The 20,733-nt window shown below is 37.4% G+C and overlaps 1 protein-coding gene across 3 annotated transcripts in view; it reads right to left on the minus strand.

The window, feature by feature from the left end:
- The window catches only part of JCAD (junctional cadherin 5 associated), a 91,034-nt gene that overhangs the window by 37,769 nt on the left and 32,532 nt on the right, over positions 1 to 20,733 (minus strand). For 2 of the 3 annotated variants that reach the window (XM_031939787.1, XM_031939786.1), the window contains exon 3: positions 4,617 to 4,957. The exons of the other annotated variant lie outside the window; for it this stretch is intronic. In XM_031939787.1, coding sequence (XP_031795647.1) covers positions 4,617 to 4,897 — 281 coding nt within the window. In that variant the 5' untranslated portion in view covers positions 4,898 to 4,957. The remainder of the gene's footprint in view (positions 1 to 4,616; positions 4,958 to 20,733) is intronic. 3 annotated transcript variants of the gene reach the window in all.

Genomic DNA, 20,733 nt, shown 5'->3' on the forward strand with positions numbered 1-20,733 from the left:
AAACAAATGAACAACAACAAAGTTTACAAAACACTTGACAAATACCACTTATATGATCCTCACCACTCTGGGAGGCAGGTGCTATCTCCCCCCACATTTACTGATAAAGAAAATAAGGCAGACAGAAATCAAGTGACTTGCCCTAGATGAATGACCCCTTACTGGCTGGGTAACTCAAATTATCAGCAGTCTCCAAATTTTTAAATTTGATGACTTTCTCACTTAGCTTTCTTGAACGTTTTTCACCATCTCATCTTCTCCTGGATACTCTTGTCTTTGTGGGATGTTTTTGTTTCTTTGTTCTGATTTTGTTTTTTTGTTGTTGTATAATTGTATAATATGTGTGTATGTTTTAGCAATGGCTTTCTCCTGGCTGAGGCCACCTTTGACCTCGGGTCTTCCTAACCCCAAGGACAGGACTCTCTTTTTCATACCATCTAGAAGAGGAAGGAACACAAGAGAAGAAGCTACTCATCCTCTGACCAAGTAACCTTATATGAAAAATGAGGGGATTAAACTATATGAGCTAATATATATAAAAGCACTTTGCAACTCTTTTTTTGAATTATTCAGTCACATTTGACTCTTCAGGACCCTGTTTAGAGTTTTCTTGAGAAAGATATTGGAAATGGTTTGTTGCCATTTTCTTATCCAGATCGTTTTACAGATGAGAAAACTGAATAAAGTTTGCACAAAGTTACACTGCAGTTACGTGTCTGAAGTCAAATTTCAACTTGGGTCTTCTTGACTCCAAATCCAGTTGCCTTAAAACTTTAAAGCTCTATAAATAGGATGATGAGGAAGATGACTAGATAATAACTATCTCAATGATTCTCTCAAGGCTAGGAGACTCCATGCCTGAGGTTCAGTAATTAGGGAAATTTAGACAGTTGTAAAGATAAAAGTAAGATATTTAAGACAAAGGTCTATTGAATCAGATCCAAAGAGCTAGAATCCTTCAGAAAGTGACAGAAGTTCAGTAAATCCAGAGGCCCACATTGACTGGTGTCGACATCAGAATGAATTGTGCTTTAAAAGCAAATTGTGTGTAGGAGTGAAAGGTAAGACTCAGCTTCAGAATTCAAATAACGTCATTACATAATACTTTTTAGTTATGACTCTTATACATCTTATCTCATTTGGTTTTTTCCATATCCAGTGAGGAATGTCATTCAAGTATTATTCCATTTCATAGATGATGAAATTGAGATTCAGAAAGTATATAAGATCAGGCTGAGGATATACAGTGAGTAAAGTAGCAGAACCTGGGACTGTTACAAAGGCCAGATAGTACAAACCTTATTTATCCAGGAATCCCCTCAATACTCTTGACAAGGAGTCACCCAGACACTACTTGATAAGAAACCCACTACCTCTTACAGTAGCTGATTTAGCTAATTAGGAACTTTTCTTCCACATAACTAAAACAAATCTGCTTCTTTATAATTTTCACTCATTGTTCTTATTCTCCCCTTTGGGGCCAAACAACTCACTTTAAATTCTACTTTTTCATGAAGAATCCCTTAAAGTATTTATAGATAGTTGTCAGGCCTTAGCCATGCCTTTCCCTGTCCCTTAACTCCCCCAACCCCTATCTCCCCCCTGCTCTTCTTTACTCTAGGTCCTTCAACATTCCTTGTCATAACATTCCTTGTCCTAACATTCCAGGTCCTAAACCTTCCCAGGTCCTTCAATTTCTCCTTGTATGGCCTATCATCATTCTGGCTGCCTTCTGTAAACACTCTCCAGTTTATCAATGCTGCTCTTAAATTGGAGCACCTAAAATGAAACACAATATTCCAGGAAGAGTAGAGGGAAACTCTCACCTCTCTTTCCCACCATGATGCTTCTCCTAATGCATCTTAGATTAACATTAGTTTTTTAATTGCCATCATATCACATCAAAGTTCAATGCTTGCATTTCATTAAATATATTTACCTTTCCCCCCGTACAAACTGTTATTTAGTCTTGATTCCTTCATCTCATAGTATAAATTTGATTTTCGAATACAGTATATTACTTCACATTCATTTCTATCAATTTCCATCTTAATCCATTTCATCCAGCATTCTAGCTTGTCAGTTTTTAGTAATCTTGATTTCATCCATCTCACCAAGTATTTTTTTTCCAATTTTGTGTCACATGCAAATGTGATAAACATATCATCCATGTCTTTAGAAAAGTCACTCATAAAAGCATCCTGCAGCCCAGGGCAAAACCAATTCCACAGGACACTCAACCAGAGATTTCTCTCCATGATGACAAGAACTGGTTATGAACTTTGGGTGTGGTCATTTGGCCAATTCAAAATCCACCTCACTATACTGTTATGTAGCCCATATCTTTGCCTCTTACCTAAAAGAAAGCAAGAGATCTAGTGAAAATTGCTAAAACCTAGGTAAACTGCATTTGTTACATTCCCTCAAGTCTAGTAACATTTCCAATAAAAGAACATGTTGAACACCCATGATCTGTTCTTGACTACTCCCACCAGGAACTTCCTTTCTAGATATTCAGAAATCATTCCTTTAGTAATTATCCTCCAGAAGTTTGCCCCAAGTACCAAAGTTAATTTAGCAATTGATACTTTAAAGGCTATGTTTCCTTTTCTTTTTTGAAAATTGAGACAACTGTTCTTCTCCAGACCTATAGTATTTCTTTCCTTCTTCCAATTGTTTCAAAGATTTTTGACATTGACTCGGCAGCCATATTTTTCCATCTTTTCACTTCCTTGAGGTGTAGCTCACTTGCCCCAAAGAACTTGTATTTACTTAGGGCAATTGGGTGCTCTCTTTCCATGCCCTTATTTATTTTGGCTATTCCAGGTCTCCTTTTTTATACAATCCTTGCTCTTCTCATTGAGCGTCTCCATTTTTTAGAATCTACATTGAGCATCTTTTCTAGAAAAAGCAGCTGGCAAAAAGGGCAGAAAGAGCACAGCAGGCACAGAAAGAAATTTTGAAATCCAGAAATTTGTACATAAGGAAGTTCTATGGGTTTTCCTCCAAAACAGGTAATGCTATTACTATGAGCCAGAAATGGTTCTGGCTTTGGAAAGTAGCTATTTTTAATGGGCTTGAAGACATTCAACTGTATTGTATTGAGAAAAAAATATTTTTAACATAAGAGTTTAAAATCAATCTCTAGAGCTAAACACACCACATTCTTGATCACATAAGCCATTACATGTCAAATCTTTATCAAGCCTTCTTCAAAAGGTTACACTTACATAAGCAAGGAGCAGAAAGTTAGTAGTTAGCTTGAAAAACAACCTTTTTCTCTTTAAATTGTCTCTCCCCCTCCACCTTTTTTCCCCTTTATTCACTTATAACCTATCCCACACAATTACATAACATGTACCATGAATACATGGTACTTCCTACCTAATCTATTCCCATTCAAACATGCACATTTCTCACTTTATAATGCAATAGTTTAGCACGAACAAAATTTTATGATGTGATGACAGGGGCTTCCGCTAGACCAGAGCTACTTTAATCAATGTTTATGAGGTCCTTTCTCTTGTTAATTTTGTGCTAAATGGTCTAAATCCCCTCTTTGCTCCCCTGACCTCTATCCTATACTTTTCTCATTGAGAAAGATACTTTTATTTGGATATTACTATCACCACTACCACTAATCCTGTGTCCTCCACTGAATACAGTATTTGTACAAAAAAGAAAAAAAAACAAGATAGGCTGGGAGTCAATGGAACTAATGGGCAGTATGATGTAGCAGAGAGAATCTGAAATTTGGGAAACCCTGAGTTCAAATACTGACCCTATTACTTATTACCTAAGTGATCTTGAGAAAATTATCAAACTCCCCTCGTTCACAACAAGTATAAAACTGGGGCTTGGACTGTTGTTGTTCTATCATTTTAGTCATGTCTGATCCCAATTTGGGGTTTCCTTGGCAAAGATATGGGAATGGTTTGTCATTTTCTTCTCTAGTACATCTTACAGCTGAGGAAACTGAGGCAAACAGGGGTCAAGTGACTTGCCCAGGTAAGTGTCTGAGGCCAGATTTGAACCCATGAAGACAAGTCTTCTGGACTACAGACCTGGCATTATCCACTGCATCATCTGGCTACTCTGGGTTTGGACTAAATGGCTTCTTAAGTTCTTTCCAGATATTTATATATTATGATGTTTGTCTGAGTTAATTGGAAAAGGTTAAAAAAAAATTAAAAGAATGCTCAAATAAAGAATAGGATTTTTAAGAAAAAAGAAGTTAATAAGTCCCATACTTCTTCCATAAATCTGTAATCTCATCAGTTGGATATTGCTTCCACTGATACAAACTGCAATATGGCTACATCTTTTCATTCTGAACAATTTTTATTTGTCTCTTTCTGTATTTGAGGAAGCATAGTGGATAGAGAAACAGTTTCTGAAATAGGAAGTTCTAAGTTCAAGTCTCATTTCCGACATGATTATAGGCAAGGCACTTAAGTTCTTGGTGCCCCTGGGCCACTAAGACACCAACTAGTGTCTGATCTCCTTTATTCTTGCTATGTGACCACAACTTCCAGCTTAGCATATACAAAGATCCTCTATAACAAGAAAAATCTCCAAAGTCAAGATGAAAGTAATTGGATGATATTGACACTTACCCCTCCTTAGAGTGATGGAAAGCAGATGAATTTGGGGGATCTCTGTGGCTCCCCAATCCTGCTCCACTGTGCTCATTGTCACTTAAATATCCTTTTCCCAGCGATTTCTTATTATAAGCAAAGGCTGTAGGGTGTGCTTCATACCCATTCAATGTTCCATGACCAGCTCTACTCTCTGAACAATCCTGCTGATATCCATCATATCTATCCCCATGGGGTGCTGGAGGATTACGTGACAATTTGTATCCATGTGAAATGAGGAGATCCTCCACACTGTACATGGTGCATTGGTGTCTGTCAAAGCTCAGCCATTGGAAACCTCTCTCGGGCAGGATCCGTCACTGAGAGGAAAAATAAAAAAGCTCCGTTTGCAAGGAGTCTTTCTTTGCACATGAAATGCTGGGTTGTATCTGAGCTCATGGCATTCCTCTACTTATTCCAATTGAAAATCATGCCATAAATTAATTAATATAACATAATATGGGTGCAAAGGACAAACTACGCAATGGTCCATTCAAGACTATTCCCAACTGTGTTCAGTCAGAGAAGACAGATATAATATAGATGCTAATTGCAAATCATGGTTTTGATAGTGACCCAATAAGCATCTATGAAGCCCCTCCTGGGTACTAGGTACTGGGAACATGAAGACAAGATGAAACTCTCTTGTTCTCACTGATTTTACAGCCAGTAACGAGAAGCAACATGTCAACAGAAAATTACATACAAAATATAGAGCAAGTGAATACAAAGTAATTTCTGGGAAGGAAAGTACCAGTAATTGGGGAGAGTAGAAGGATAGATAAGCTTCTTGTCAGAGGCAGCATGTGAGTAGATCTTTGAAGGAAGCTAGGGATTCCAGGATCCAGAAGTGAGGGGGGAGAGAGAGTTAGAGAGAGAACGAGCAAGAAAGAGAGAGAGAGCAAGAACAAGAACATTCCAGTCACAAGACATGGGCTGTGTAATGATGCTATCGCATAAGACATGAGATCAGATGTCCTATACGAGGAACACAAAAGTCATCCAGTTCAGTTGGGATAAGAGTATCAAAAGAGTTATGTGTAATAACCCTTTCCAAAGGGAGATTGGAACTATATTATCAAGGGTTTTACACTGGAAGGAGTTTGCATTTTATTCTAAAAGCAACCAGAAGCTACTAAAGATTCATGAATAGGAGAATGACATGATCAGACCTGTGCTTTGGGGATATTAATTTGGCAACTATATAAGGAAGCAGGAAGCCCAATTAAGAGACAACGTTACTAAACTAGGTAAGCAGTGATGAAAGCCTGAACTGGGGTGACTGTGAGTAGAGAATGAATGATGGGAATGATCTATAAAATTGTGTACCTTGGAATTAAGTGAGAAGGACACAAGGGCTATTGGGAGTCTGGCAGGAGGACAGCCTTGAATACATCTAAAGAAATAAGATGTTTAACAGGTAGGGCTAAATCCCTATCCAGATACTCCCTGGCCTATCCTCCTACTAAACAGTCATAAGGAATAAGGACAAAATAAAGGCAGAGTTTAAAGCTTAAATTACAGCTTTATAGTTTCTAAAATGGGAAACGGCCAATGTCCACTTTAATCTCATCATATCCCATTGCTTTCATCAGATACCTTTTGCCCTAGGAGTGCCAAGTGAGATCTCTAATCAAGTAGGTATAATTGTCTCCTCTGAAGTCTCTAGCTAAACTCTGACTGCAATGGATCCTACCACATGGCAGTTAACTGGCATCCGAAAATAGCTTCTCAGCCTAAAGGCTTATAATAAGGAAACACAGCAAACATCACACATTCAAAAATACTCCTTCCCCAAACTATTAGAAAATCTGAACCCTTCCTTTTCCAATGGGAAACTCCTAATAATCAGATTTCTTCCTGGTGGATCAGGAGGAATTATATTGTATTTTAAAACCAAGACTGTTTATGCCTCCAAAATGAATTCTATCAGTATCAATAGCAGTAACTTCTAGAACAAACTTTCTAGAGAAGCAAGACATATCATATGAAAGAAAGTTAGAGGGAAATAAGGTAGAAAAGGATAAAAAGAGGAAAGAGATGGAGAAAGGGAGAAAGAGGGAAGAAAAGAAAAGGAAAGAAGGAAGGAAGGAAGGAAGAAGAGAGCAAGGGAAGGAGGGAAAGAAAGAAGGGAGGAAAGGAGGAAGAAAGGGAGGAAGGAAGGAAGGAAGGAATGAAGGAATGAAGGAAGGAAAGGAGGGAGGCAGAGTGAGGGAGAGAGGGAGGAAGGAAAAGGAAAAAAGAAAGATGTTCTTAGGATCAACAATTTGAGAAGTTAGATGAAGTTGTCATAAATTTCTTATTCAAGTAAAAGGCAGACTCAGATTAACTGCAATTACCAATCTTGGTCCTAAAGTATAAATGATAAAATATTAAATCCATCTCAGTGGAGAGATGAGTAACTTTAGAGCCAAAATATTGCATATTCTGTCAAACTTAGTAATTTTATCAAAAGGGAGAGCTTAATGGGTGTGGAAGTTATATATCATAAAATGACTAACGTAAAAAACAAAATAAAACTTTAAAAAATGTTCTTGTTCAAACCAAAAATCATTAAAAATATATAAATCTATAGATTGTCTGCCCTTTACCCCAGGGAACAGATGTTGTGGGTCAGGTTGGCTGGGCTAACAGACACCATAATCAACTACTGCTTCCATAGGAGTCACATCTGGGCCTTGGGAGCAGCACACTGATCTGGCCCTTAGACATACTTTGCTGAGGGATGGAAATAGATTCTGCTGCAGGCATCATAAACAATAGTCAGGAAATGCCTGCTGGACAACTTGCAGGTGAAAGGAAGACGTGTGTGTTTCCTGTTAACAGCAGTTTTTGTTCAGTTCCAGCTCCCAGTTCTGCTGACACTAACAGTAGCAAGAGCACCAGAAGCCAACTGTGTCTCACCAAGCTTTGAGAGAGTCTGTATTTTCATCCTGCTCAATGTCCAATGTTTCCCATTAATTCATTGTTGTCCATGTGAGGCAACAGACGAAAAGGGAGTGATATTTCATTCTTAGGTTCTAAGTGGCCAAATATTTCATTGAAGATTCCCCTGGGTGGACAGACCCACACACAGCTCAATGCCACTGAAATCATTTCAGGGACAAGCTACTAAAAAAAAAAAAAAAGCATAAGAGTCCCTCTCAAAAAGTAACTCTAAAGCTTTTTGGAGGGAGGGAGGGAGGGAGGGAGAGAGGGAGAGAGAGGGAGGGAGGGAGGGAGGGAGAGAGAGGGAGGGAGGGAGGGAGGGAGAGAGAGACAGACAGACAGACAGACAGACATGGCACCATAGCTGAATGCTCCTGCCAAAAGCACACGTCCAAACCATTTGGAACTATGTGAGAAAAAGCAACATGTCATTATACCCTTTGACCCTCTCTGTGATCAAAGGCAAGAAAAGTCACATTTTCATAGAAAATAACACTTTCTGTGAGAGTAAAGAACTGGAAATAAAGTGGTGTCCATTATTTTTGAAAAGGCTGAACAAACTGTGTGTATTAAATTCAATTATGTAACATTATTGGGTAAGAACAAGGATAGAAACTGCACTTTTGATTTCATCAATGTAGGGAAACTCCCAAATGAGGAAAAGGAGCTCAATTTATAATCTTAAAGAGTTACCCAGTACACCAGGCAGTGATTTACTCAAGGTGTCATATCAGGAACATGAAGAATTTAGAAAAAGATGGAAAGACATATAAAGTGATGTAAAGCAACATACACGACTACAATAATTTTTAAAAAAAACACTTAAAATGGAGAACTCTGAATAATTTTGGTTACCAATCTCGATCCCAAATAATTGACGATGAACATGTCAACTTCCTTTTAGTAGAGAGGTAGGGGAGTTTGGATAGAAAATATGATGCAGTGGATATGTCTATGGCTGTTGCTAAATTGTGTCTCTTTATTACAAAGGAAGATTAGTTGAAGAAGGATCTCGTGTACACACTAAAAGCAAAAACAATTTAAAAAACAAGGAATAGTTGACCACACAATGAATAATTTAAATATAATATTTTTCTTTAAGGAAAACCGCAAAAAGCAACATCTCCACAGAAGTTGAAGGGATAGCAGGACAGTGAGAAATCTGCTGAAGTCCAAAAGGAAGATGAACAGCATCTGAAATGAGGAGATGAAGGAAGAAATGGCAAAATTTAGTTGTGAACTAGACACAGGAAGTTTAAAAAAAACTCAGAAAAGGCAATATTTGGAAATCATGTTATAATGGAAAAAACAGGATAAAGAATTTATAGAGATGAACCAGGAAAATGCAGCAAAGCAAGGATGCTTAGTCATATTTCAGCTGAATAGATTCCCCCCTAAAATAATACTCATTTACATTTATGTGGATTACAGTTTACAAAAAAAAACACCTCCCATTTTTGTTAATCCTCATTTGATATTCATAATAACCCCAGTGGGTAGGTAATTCAAGTATTATCTCCATTCTACAAATAAAGAAACCAAAGTACAAAAAATTTAATTGACTCCCCAAGCAATAGTTAGTCATGGCAGAACCTGATCTAGGAACAGGAGTCTCTGAAGTCTAAATCACCAATATATTTTTGTTTAATTTTGGTATCTTTTAAAAAATAATATTTGATTCCCCCCCTGCCCAATTACATGTAAAAACAATTTTAACATTCTTTTATGTTTGGCGTTCCAAATTCTATCTCTAAGACAGTTAAGTACACCAATCTACTATTTGACTTCCATTATGAAATATCTCCAAAGAGTTTCATAAATTCCTGCTTCAGACTTTATAGTAAATATGGAGCTGGAAGAAACCTTAGAGACCATTTAGTTCAACCTCCTCATTTCACAGATGAGGAACTGAGTCCCAGAGAAGGTAAATATCATTAGGTAGAAAGCATCAAGTGTGATCTAGACCTGGGTTATCTGACTCCAAATCGAATCCACTTTCCATATTGGCTTTTCATGGCTAGCTAGGAGTTATCACATATCACGTAAGGTATCTATCAAACATGTGCCGTCTTAGCCACCGAGAAGATTGACCCATCCCACAGTCTACAGATTGCCACATATAGTATTGCCCTGACACCCACTTCCAGGCAAGATCTGCACTCCATAACCTACCAGCTGGCATCTCCTCCAGGTTACTTTAGTGAAACCTTGATAAGGGAATGTGCTGGTGACTGGCAAGAGCAAAGTTAAATCACTATAGCAACATAGACACTCTTAAAATATAGCCTGGGCATGTCCCTGTGAGCGATTTTCACATATTCAACTCTTTATCTTTATTGTGATCAATTTTCTAAATTATTTTCTTTCCTTAAAGTGGAGCACTTTCAATGAGAAACTTCCTCTATCATCTGAGCTAAGCAACCAGAGTTGATTGGGGATATAAAGAGGTTAAGTTAACTTGTCCAGGGTTATTCAGAATGACTTAAAACCAAGTCATCTTCCTGCCACCAAAGACAAATCTCCATTCATCATCCAAGCTACTAGTCTGTGATCAAAAGACTAGAAAAAATTTAAAAATGGATTTGGAGTATCTTCATTTCCAGGATGGAACTATCAGAGAATTTATAGCAGACATGCAAAAGATGAAACCAGGAAAGAATCCCAAGTCCACAGATCATGATCTCCTATTGACCTTTCTTGAGAAACCCCAAAGCTGATGGTCGGTAAGCTCCATTCACCCTCACCATGATTCCCAAGGGACAGGAGGAGAAAGAAGATAGACCAGCATAAATCCTGATCTCTCTCTTTCTTGAAAGTAATCAGGAAAAATGATCCTCAACAGGAAAAACGGTTTGAGACCTTTGTCCAGACCATCTTGCTTAAACAAAAACTTAGAGATTTTGCATTAAATAAAACACTCATCTATACGTATTTTAGGTCCTCTCCAGGGCCATGCAGCACTCTTGGAATTAAGAAATAGTATAGGACACAGTTTAGTATTCCAATTTTCAATATGTGCCAGTAATAAACAGCAAGAATTCTTTCCAGATTCTCTACTGAAAGAAGGGGCTCAGGGTGATTGTTTCATTTACTACCTGGCTTCTCTGTTACACTTCATCATTGTCTTCAGAAATCATTTTTCTGCAAGATCTGAAACTCACTCCTCCTCAATACCCCCTGACCTTGGGCTCCTCACTTCTGATTGAAGACAGTAGATATTGGAGGGCTCCTCTCAGGGGGCTACATTTTCCTCTTGGCTTAAGATCTCTCTCACCTCTGCTCTCCTTTTTGACTTTTTTTTTTTTAATGTGCTGTCTTTCCAAGTTGGATTGAGAACTTATCAAGGATAGGTACTATCTTTTGCCATTTTTTATCCCTGTGCTTAACATAGTGCCTGGAACACAGTAGATGCTTAATAAATATTTACTGGCTTGATTAAAATGAGAATGAAATAAAACAAAGGTAGAAACAATTATAACAAAACGCTAGTGTTAGGAAATTTCTATCTAGTGGGATTAGAGTAAGACTTATCTACCATAGTAAGACTATGATCTAACGATCATAACCTTAGATCTAGTGAGATGCTGAATCATTTAGAACCTGACATGAATATAATCATAACTAGGGGTGATGGAGGTGGGGGGGGTTTCAGATTTGCTAAAAAGTCATAACTTGACCTTAGAAGCATGGGGTCCAAAATGTTTTGATTGTCTGAAATGCTTAACTTTGTTTTCACCTGACCTATAACGAGTGGGTACAATGGCACTGGATATCACAGAGTGAGAAAGAACTATGTAGGGGGTAGGAGATCAAGCAAAAGAAATTATATGAAAATCACGTTAAATCTTCCCAGGTGGCAATCTGATCCAGAAAGGGCTCTTTTCTCTCAGTCCCTCTTCTTTCTCTTTCCTTCTTATACCTTCCTAGCATTTCAACTCAGTCTTACTTCTTCTTTTTTTAAAAAGAGAAATTCTCATATCTTTTGCTTTCCTCCCTATATATTCCTTCCCTATCCTGTAGCCAGAGAGCCATTCCTTATAACAAAAGAAAAAAAAAAAAAAGAAAGGGGGAAATAGGATGGGAATCAATTGCATAAAAATAACCAACACATTACAAGTCTGCCAGCATATGCAGTTAAAAAAAAAAAAACATTAATAACCACCCCACCCCCCACTTCCCTCCACTCTGCAAAGTCTAGAAGAAAATACATTCTTTCCCTCCCTCCTCCAAGGTTAACCCTGATCATTATAATTACAGATACGGTTCCAAGTTTTTTTGTTGATGTTCTTTCCATTTATACTGTTGTACTTCTCAGCATATATGGTGTTTTCTTAGTTCTGTTATTTCATATGCATAAATTTAGATAATCTTCCCATACTTCTCTATATCAGTCATACTAATTATTTCTCATGGCACAGAAATATTTTATTAAATTCATATGCTGCAACTTATTTAGCCATTTCCTAGTCAATGAGCATCTACTTTTTCCCTAAGGCTTTGCTAGTACAAAAAATGCTGCTATACATATTCCAGTGAATATGGAGCTTTTCTATTTTTAACCTTCTGGTGCATATGTCTAGCAGTAGGATCCTTGAATAAAAAATATGAATATTTTAGTTATTTCTGAACTTAAGGCTAAGATAATTTCTAGAATGGCTAACTCCTCTTTTCAGTGAATTTTTTTTTCATTTTCAGAAGCATAGACCTCTATCATTCAAACACCTAATCGCACACTTAGTCTCAAAATTAGGTGGTGCAGTGATTTAGAGCGCCATGGATCTGGAATCAGGAAGACTTGAACTAAAATCTGGCCTCAGACACCTGCTAGCGCAGCTGTATATCCCTGGACAAGTCACTGGACATATACCTGCCTCTGTTTTCTCCTCTGGGGGGGATAATAACAGTGCCTATCTCCTGGAGTCATTGTAAGAATCACATGAAATGTTTGGACTATGTTTTATAAATCTTAACACACACACACACACACACACACACACATTTGCATGCACATATGTGTCTGGTGAAACATTTTATAGTGGTTTTTAATAGAACAGTCAACCAAATGAATACAATTCTCAATTTCTGTACTATTTTTGCACACTATTCTTACCTCCTAAGAAACAAACTGATTGCTCTCCTATGATCTGGAAACTTACAACTTAATTTACAAGTGTTTACTTCACTCACCAAATCACCTTTTTAAACAGCAAATGAAAATATTACAGCACCTGCTTTAATATGTGAGTGGTACAATAGTATTTTCACCTTTTTTTGTTGTTTGCTTGCACTTTGTTTTCTTTCTCATTTTTTTCTTTTTGATCTAATTTTTCTTGTATAGCATGATAATTGTGGAAATACATATACAAGAATTACACATGTTTAACATATATAGGATTACTTGCTATCTAGGGGAGGGAGTGGGGAGAAGGAAGGAAAAAACTGGAACAAAGTTTTACAAGGGTAAATGTTGAAAATTATCCACATATATATTTTGAAAATAAAAAGCTTTAATAATAATAGAAAGAAAACAAAGATGTGAATGGTAGAGGATTAGGTATACGATTCTAGTCAATTATCATAAGTGGTTTTTTCCCTTTGGGACACGGATTCCCTTATTTCTTTTCCTACTGTTTTCTTGACCTAAATTTTCCTAGTAGATCATTCAGAAAATGCTGATCAAGAAGAGAAAAGGGACTGGTAATATTTCATATGGGATAATTGAAAATATAGGTATTGTTTAGCCCCAGAGAGTGATGAGGTTTACATTTGGGGAACCCAAATGAAATTAGGATTTCTGGTGGTCAGGGAGTTAAATGAGGTCTAGTGGCAGGCTCAGGATTCAGGGAATCAAATGGAGAGGTTTGTCTCCCCTGCAACCCTTGGGATTTAGTGCAAACATAGATTCTCTGTAAAGGAATTTACAAGACTCGAAAACCTGGATTGATAAAAGAGGTTTATTATGGGAATTGGAAGTAAGGTTAAAGTCTGGTTAAGGAAACAGGTGAGGGTAAAGAGAAGAGGGAACTGGAAAAGAGTATTCCATTGGGGCAGAAGTTCCTTGGGGTGCCAAGCATGGTATGGCTGGAATGTTTGGAACCTCTGCAAAGAGAGGGTTTTAGTTTGGCTCTTTTATAATAGGGGGCTTTGGCTACAAGCTAAAGGGGCTTGTGGGTGGAATCCCAAGCTGGCTTCTAGCTGGGTTTCAGCTTCGAGCTGGAATTTGAATTGAATTCAATGAGTTTCAGAGTTGAGCCGAAGCCACCCAGATAAAAAAAGATGAAACTGTTTGTCCTTGGGGTGGGGTCCCTCATTGAGGCAGATTTGAAGGAGACTTTCTCCTTTAAGGTTTTTCAGAGTTTTGGGGTCCCCTCTTCAAGGGGAGTCCAAGAAGAGACACAACTGTCATCAAATATTTAAGGTGCTCTAATGTTGAAAGAGCATTAGATTGGCCTTGCCTTGTTCAAGAGAACAGAACTGAAATGAAGGTGGAAGTAACAGAGAAGAATATGTTGATTCAACACAAACAAAAATTTTCTTAATGGGTAAATCCATCCAACAATGGGATAACTAGCCTCTGGAGGAATAAAGTATAATATGACACTAAAATGACTGATGGCATTAGAATTATTTTATAAGGGAGTCTTGCATCAGGGAGATCCATGACCTTTACCATCTACCTTCTTTACTTTTTTTTTTCTTTCTATCTAGAACTTAAAAGTCAGTAAGCCTGACAAAGATGTGAGGAGGCATTCTTAAAGCTTTAGTATAATCAAATCACCCCACTAGCATTATACAGGTTATACAATTAGCTTGAGAAACTCCTCAGCTCACTGTTCTGCACTGAATAGCAATTCTGTATCACAATCCTACCTCTCTACATTTGCTTTCCTAGAAAATAATTATATAATGGTTTGAATTATTTTTCTAAACCCTAGAAGTAAGATATAAAGAGTCCAAGGCTCCTAAAAAAGGCAGGACTATATTTTCTGCATCTCTTATCAGTCCACAAAGCACCCAATATGGGACTCTAAACAAAGGGATCAGGAATAAATGTTATTACTTGATTGAGAAAGCCTACAAAGACTATTGTCTATTGAGAGCGGAAAATCACGGGACCTAGAGTTAGAAAGAACTTTAGTGATCACATCATTGAATATTCTAATTTTACAGATGAAGAAACCAAGACTCAGAGAGGTTAATTGATTTGTCAACATTCAAACCAATAGATGCTAAGATGCATACCCAAGTTCCTCTGAATCCAAATCCAGCATGCCTTTGATCACACCACATTGAGTTGACTCTTAATGTAATCAGTCTATGTTTTCAAAAGCACACATGTATTTTGAGATTGTTTAACAAAAATCTATCTGGAGACCACTTTCACTATTAAAAATGGTCAAAATAATATTAAATGGAGATGATGTTCTATGTTTGTCATTGGTCAATTACATTTGACTAAAATTGCATCTATCTCCCAGTAAGCGTATGGGCCGAGAGAATCATCCAACTAAGAAGTCTAGCTTTAGTTCAAGTTCATTGGCAAATTATGATAAAGAGAAATTTCTCCAGACCTTCCTTTGTGTTGTAATCTAAACCTGGAACCTCTCCTTCTTTCAGTTTGAGAAAGGTTAAAAAGCAATTCCTTTCCCTCTTTAATGGAATTCCTTTAATTCTTTTTTTTCTGGATTTAATTGTTGATTGTCATTGTTTTCCTCCTCTTCCTCTTCTTCCTATTCCTCTTTCTTTTACTTCTTCTCTTTCTTCTCCTCCTCCTCCTCTTCCTCTTCACCTTCCTATAGAGCCAAAAGATCCTCAGTCTAATGAGACCTCAGTCTAACGCCATCACTCTCCATCAGAAAAACTCACTAACAAAAATCAAAATCTAGCTGGTCTTTTTTTCTGTCTAGGAAATATTATTTCTCCCACTCCCACCTCATCTACTTCATTCTTTTCTTCCACGCAAACAGCTCCCCTGTGGCATTAACTGGTGTCCCACAGTAAAATATCAGATCAAGAACAAGTAACAGCACATAGAATTCCTCATGCAACCTTCATTGTTGCTCTGCTATTCTGGCTTGTCCAACTTCAATTCAGTTGAGTAAAACCAGATTTTTTTATTATCATTATTAAAACCAAATTTGTAAGATTGTTTTTGCAAGAAAGGAAAATATAATCACACATATGAACTATTTCTATTTTTAAAAAAAGATGAAAGTTGTGTTTAGCTATGCAGTATTTGTGGGACAGAGAGAAAAGACAAAAATATATCATTTTGTACCCCCTCCTCCAGCTGCTGTTACTTTTATCTCTTACTAAGTTGTACTAACTTCTATGGAGTTGCCCAAGGCATTGAGAAGAGATTGCTTTCAAGGTCACAAATCTATCAAGTGTCAGAAGCAGGATTTGAATACAGGTCTTCTGCATTTCAGTCCAGTACTTTATTAAATCAGGTTGTCTCTGAGAGTACTAATATGGCTGAAAAGCCATATGCTTTTGCTCTGCTTTGATGCAATAGTAGATATAAAAAAGAAGAAAAAGTTTAAATTAGAGTAAAATTGAAGTAGATGAATGAGAAAGATGGGCCCGTCATCAATTCCTTTGTCATTTCTCTCTAAAACTGACATTTCCATAGGATGAAAAAAAAATACATGTGCATAGTTTCTAATTTGAGGAGAGAGGGGAAAAAAAGCCAACCATCTGGCAAATGCAATTGTTTTCCCAGATATTCTTTTTTGTTTGACTTGTGACATCCCTTGTCCTGTTCCATAATAGGTTTTACTTCCTGCAGATTACTGTTACCCAGTTTATAGCAAGAACTGTTAAAAGTTAAGCATTCCAATTTCCCAACAGTATAACCTTATAAATTCTCTGGCTTCCCATTCCGCATTTTGACTCAAGGTCAATGTACTTTTATTTTTCTTGAGAAATCTGTACATATGTGCACATTAAAAAGGAAAAGTTTACACTATGAGCATAAGGCTAGTTAATAGATCTTGTGTCAAGGTCTAATTAAACACACCATATGACACTTTCTCCATTTTTTTTCCTTGTTGTTGTGGGGATTTCAATGGTGTGGGGAACTTGGAAGAGCCATTCAATGATGTTGACTGGCAACTCATCTGTGACTAGAGTCATCTGTGACGTGAGAGTTAGTTATTGGGGGTTCTGGCCCAATCTCACAGCTTGCAGATGCCTGAGGCACGATTTGTACCTGGTCTTCCAGATTCCAAGTTGAGCCCTCTAGCTGCTTTGGCAGGCTGCCTCTCCAACATTTTCCTAACAATGGCAAGAAGTTTTCAGATTTCCTAAAGCTATGAGACAACAAACAAAAAACAATGTCATGTATTAAACAAACTAGCACTCTGTCTAGAGACAAAATTAGACAGTCTTGGGTCCAGTCTGTGAATTCTGTACCTCAAAGACTCAAAGTCAATGGCTCATCTGTGAATGAAAGTGATGAGGAAAATGGCAGGAGATGACTTTCACAACTCTGGAGAAGAGGAGAATTTTAAGCCAAAGAATAGAGGTGATCTGAAGAGACAACATAGGTAATTCTGATGACATAAAATTAAAAGGGACAGCAGCATGGAATAATAGAGAAAAGCAGCCCTCAAGGTCAAGGTCAGGATGAGTTGGATTTTGAGTCCAGCCTCTGATATATAGTGGCCATGTAATCCTGAGCAAGACACAAGTTCTCAGTGTCCTGTAAAAAAAAACTCTGATACTAGATCAGTTTGTTTATCTCCGAAACTTCCTAGCACATAGTAGATATATTTTAATAAATGTTTATTGATTGATATTGATTGATCTACATTTATAGAGTTTCCACAACAGGGAGCTTCTCACACTGAAGAATTCACAAACTTAGACCAAAAACAAAACAAAACTTTTTTTTTTAGGAATAAAATTAATAAAGGCAGAAAAGAAAGTAACAAATAGAGAAGAATATTTGCAACCAGTTATCACCAAGAAAAGTTACACACACACACACACACACACACATACCCCAAGAGACATTTTTGCAATAGATAAATAGCTAAAGAATATGAACAGTATCCTAACAAAGAATTGCAAACTAGGAATAACCAAGTGAAGAGTAAGAAATTGTGACTAAGGAATTTTTTGTATGAATGGGTTCAAAGAAAAGTAGGCAGAACCAAAAGAACAATATCCAGTAACCACAAATGCAATGCAATTATACTAAAAGAAAGCTGGATTCTGTGAAACTAATAATAATTTTATGTAAAAACCAAAAGTATCAATAAAACTTCTTTTTAAAAAACTTTGAACATGTGTTCTCATGTGTGCTTAGAATGTTGGGCATTCAATAACATCAATAGAGTCCTCGATTATAATATACACTTGATCTCCTGGGTGACCTTGAGCTGTGTGGTCATCTAGGGTTTTGGTCTTTTTCAGTAATAAGGGTTTTTCCCCTTCTCTCTATGGAGCTTAGAAAATTGAGTGTAGTGCCAAAAGGCTATTATGAAAAAATATATTAGAAATGAGAAAGTGCTATGTAATAATCATTTGTTATTCATTATAATATGATAATAATAACAAATAGCTACCATGGTGATAACTGGATTACAAATGAATAATATTTATAAAACCTGATAAAGATGGATAAGCAAGACAAAGAACATATAATACAACATGCTGGAAAAAGCTGCAGGCATCAGATATGATTACTCTCAACACTTACTACCACTGTTATCTTTCTAGCAATTATCTTCTCCTATGAGCAATTGATATGACATTATTGTGGTATACTTAATAAATAGGTTCTTTTCTAAAAATCCAGAAAAATATGTTTTCTCCCTTATCTCATATTTCTAATTATGTAGTCAACTTTCCAGCCAAAATGTCCCCTGTATGAACCCTATACTTTCTTTCTGCCTCGGTGCATGCTGTTCCCTTTGTCTGGAATGTTGTCCGGCAACCTCCTCTTCCATCTGATGAAATCCTAATCATCTATTTTTGTTGTTGTAGTTGTCCTTCATTTTTGAAGAGGACCTTGACATTGGAGAAGGTGATGTCATGAAAAGATTTAAGTGAGACAAGTTCTACAAAGTCACCAACTTTGTGGAAGGAAGGAAGGAAGAAAGGAAGGAAGGAAAGGAGAGAGGGAGGGAGGAAGGGAGGGAGGAAAGAAGGGAGGGAGGGAAGAAAGAAAGAAAGAAGGAAGGAAGGAAGGAAAGAAGGGAAGAAGGAAGGAAGGAAGAAAAAAGAGGAAGGGAGAGAGAGAGAGAGGGAGGGAGGGAGAGAGGAAAGGAGGGAGGAAGGAAAAGAGGGAGGGAAGGAAAGAGGGAGTCAGTGGGAGGGAGGCAGGAAGGGAAGGAGGGAGGGAGGGAAAGAAGGGAGGAAGGAAGGAGGAAGGGAGGGAGGGAGAAAAGGAAAGAAGGAGGAACTGCATAGCTAATTGGGTCCCCAGTGGGATAACTACTAATACTCACATATTGTCTTTTATTCTTCATTCTTGAAAACCAGAGAAGGTGATATCATGACTTCCAAGTGAATTGGATTTAAGTGAGTAAGAGTTTTCTTACCTACCATTATTCACTAAATGAGAGTTGCCTCAGACAATCTAAGATCTGCAAAAGACCTTAATTTAAAAAGGCCAGTATCTCACTGCATCCAGTCATCCTGACTTGATTTTGTCACTGAACCCAGATAGCTCCAGAGGAGAGAGTGAGGCTTAAAACTCATCCTTTAAAGCCCAATTCAAGCACAGCCTCTTTCCCGAGGGCTTTCTGGAGAGTAACTAATCCCTTCCCACCCAAATTGCATCCTCCTCCCTGTCCCCATGATCTTTGGATCTTGGAAAGAAGGAGGGAAGACCTGATCTATATTCAAGTTATTTTTTTGTCATACTCCACTAGACTATAAATTTCTTAAGTCTATATCTTATCTGAATTTTTCAACTTCTGTAGTTTATGGTTTAGTGCCTGTCCTCCCCATGATAGGGATAGGGATAAGGATAGGGATAAGATGGGAATGGGAGATGGATGAAGATGGGGAATAGGAGGAGGATGAGAAGAGAGATAAGGATAATAATAGGGATGTGGGAAGTAATTCCCCTCTCAAATGGGGAAACTCTCTCTTTTAATTCAAGTTGACACCTGCTCTGCAACTTAGCATCTTAGAGAAATGTCTGGAGAATGGAGAATTTAAATGACTTGACAAAGATTACACAGCTAGGTCTTCCTGGCTTTGAAGTCTGCTCTCTATCCACCACTCCATTCTACCATGCCCTTCTAGCTGGATTCCTAGGATTTGATTCTACCATGATCATGATCCCTGCAAAGCTCATCACCAGCAAACACAACATCCCAGGCCAACTTTGGTACTTAAGCCTCTGGCCCTCTGATTTCGGGGCTGGACAGAGCAAAGCACTACTTCCTCAGTTTCTTTTTTATGTGTTATCTTCTTTCATTAGACCTTGAGAGCAGGGACTGTGTTGTAGTGTGTTCCCAATGTTCAGCACAGTGTCTGGCACATAGTAGATGCTTAACAAATGTTTATTGAATTGAACTTTCTCTTACAAATAACAAGTGCTAAAAAAATGTCAATTGAATTAAAGAATACACCTCTGAGACAAGGTTTTTAGTCTGGGGCTCATGAACTTTTAAAAAGCATATCGATTTGGATAATGATATTTCAATATGAACGGTTTCAGTGGTTCAGCGGATAAAGCACAGGCCCTAGAGTTAGGAGAATCTGATTTCAAATCCAGCCTCAGACACTTGACACTTATTAGCTGGGTGACCCTGGTTAAGTTACTTAACCCCAATTGCCTCATCATAAAAAAAAAAAAATCTAAATATGAACTATTTCCCTTGTTAATCCTATGTACTTTACATTTCTCATTTAAGAATATTATTCTTAAGAATGGGCCATAGATTTTACCAAACAGTCGAGAGAGTCCAGAACACGGATACAAAAAAGTTAAATACTGCTCTGATTCACAAGGTGAGAAAATGATCACTTCAGAAACTGATATAAATAAGAAACCACTTAAATGATGGAGATAAAACAGAGAATGTATAATCAGGGAAAAAAAAAAGAGAATAGAAAGCTTCTGGATTCCATCAGGGGACTAGGATGTTCCCCTAATGTCAAGAAACTTCCAAAGACAGGTAACATGGTGGAGTGGAGCTGAAAGCAG

Source organism: Sarcophilus harrisii, chromosome 5 (assembly GCF_902635505.1).
Source record: "Sarcophilus harrisii chromosome 5, mSarHar1.11, whole genome shotgun sequence".
Taxonomy (NCBI): Eukaryota; Metazoa; Chordata; class Mammalia; order Dasyuromorphia; family Dasyuridae; genus Sarcophilus; species Sarcophilus harrisii.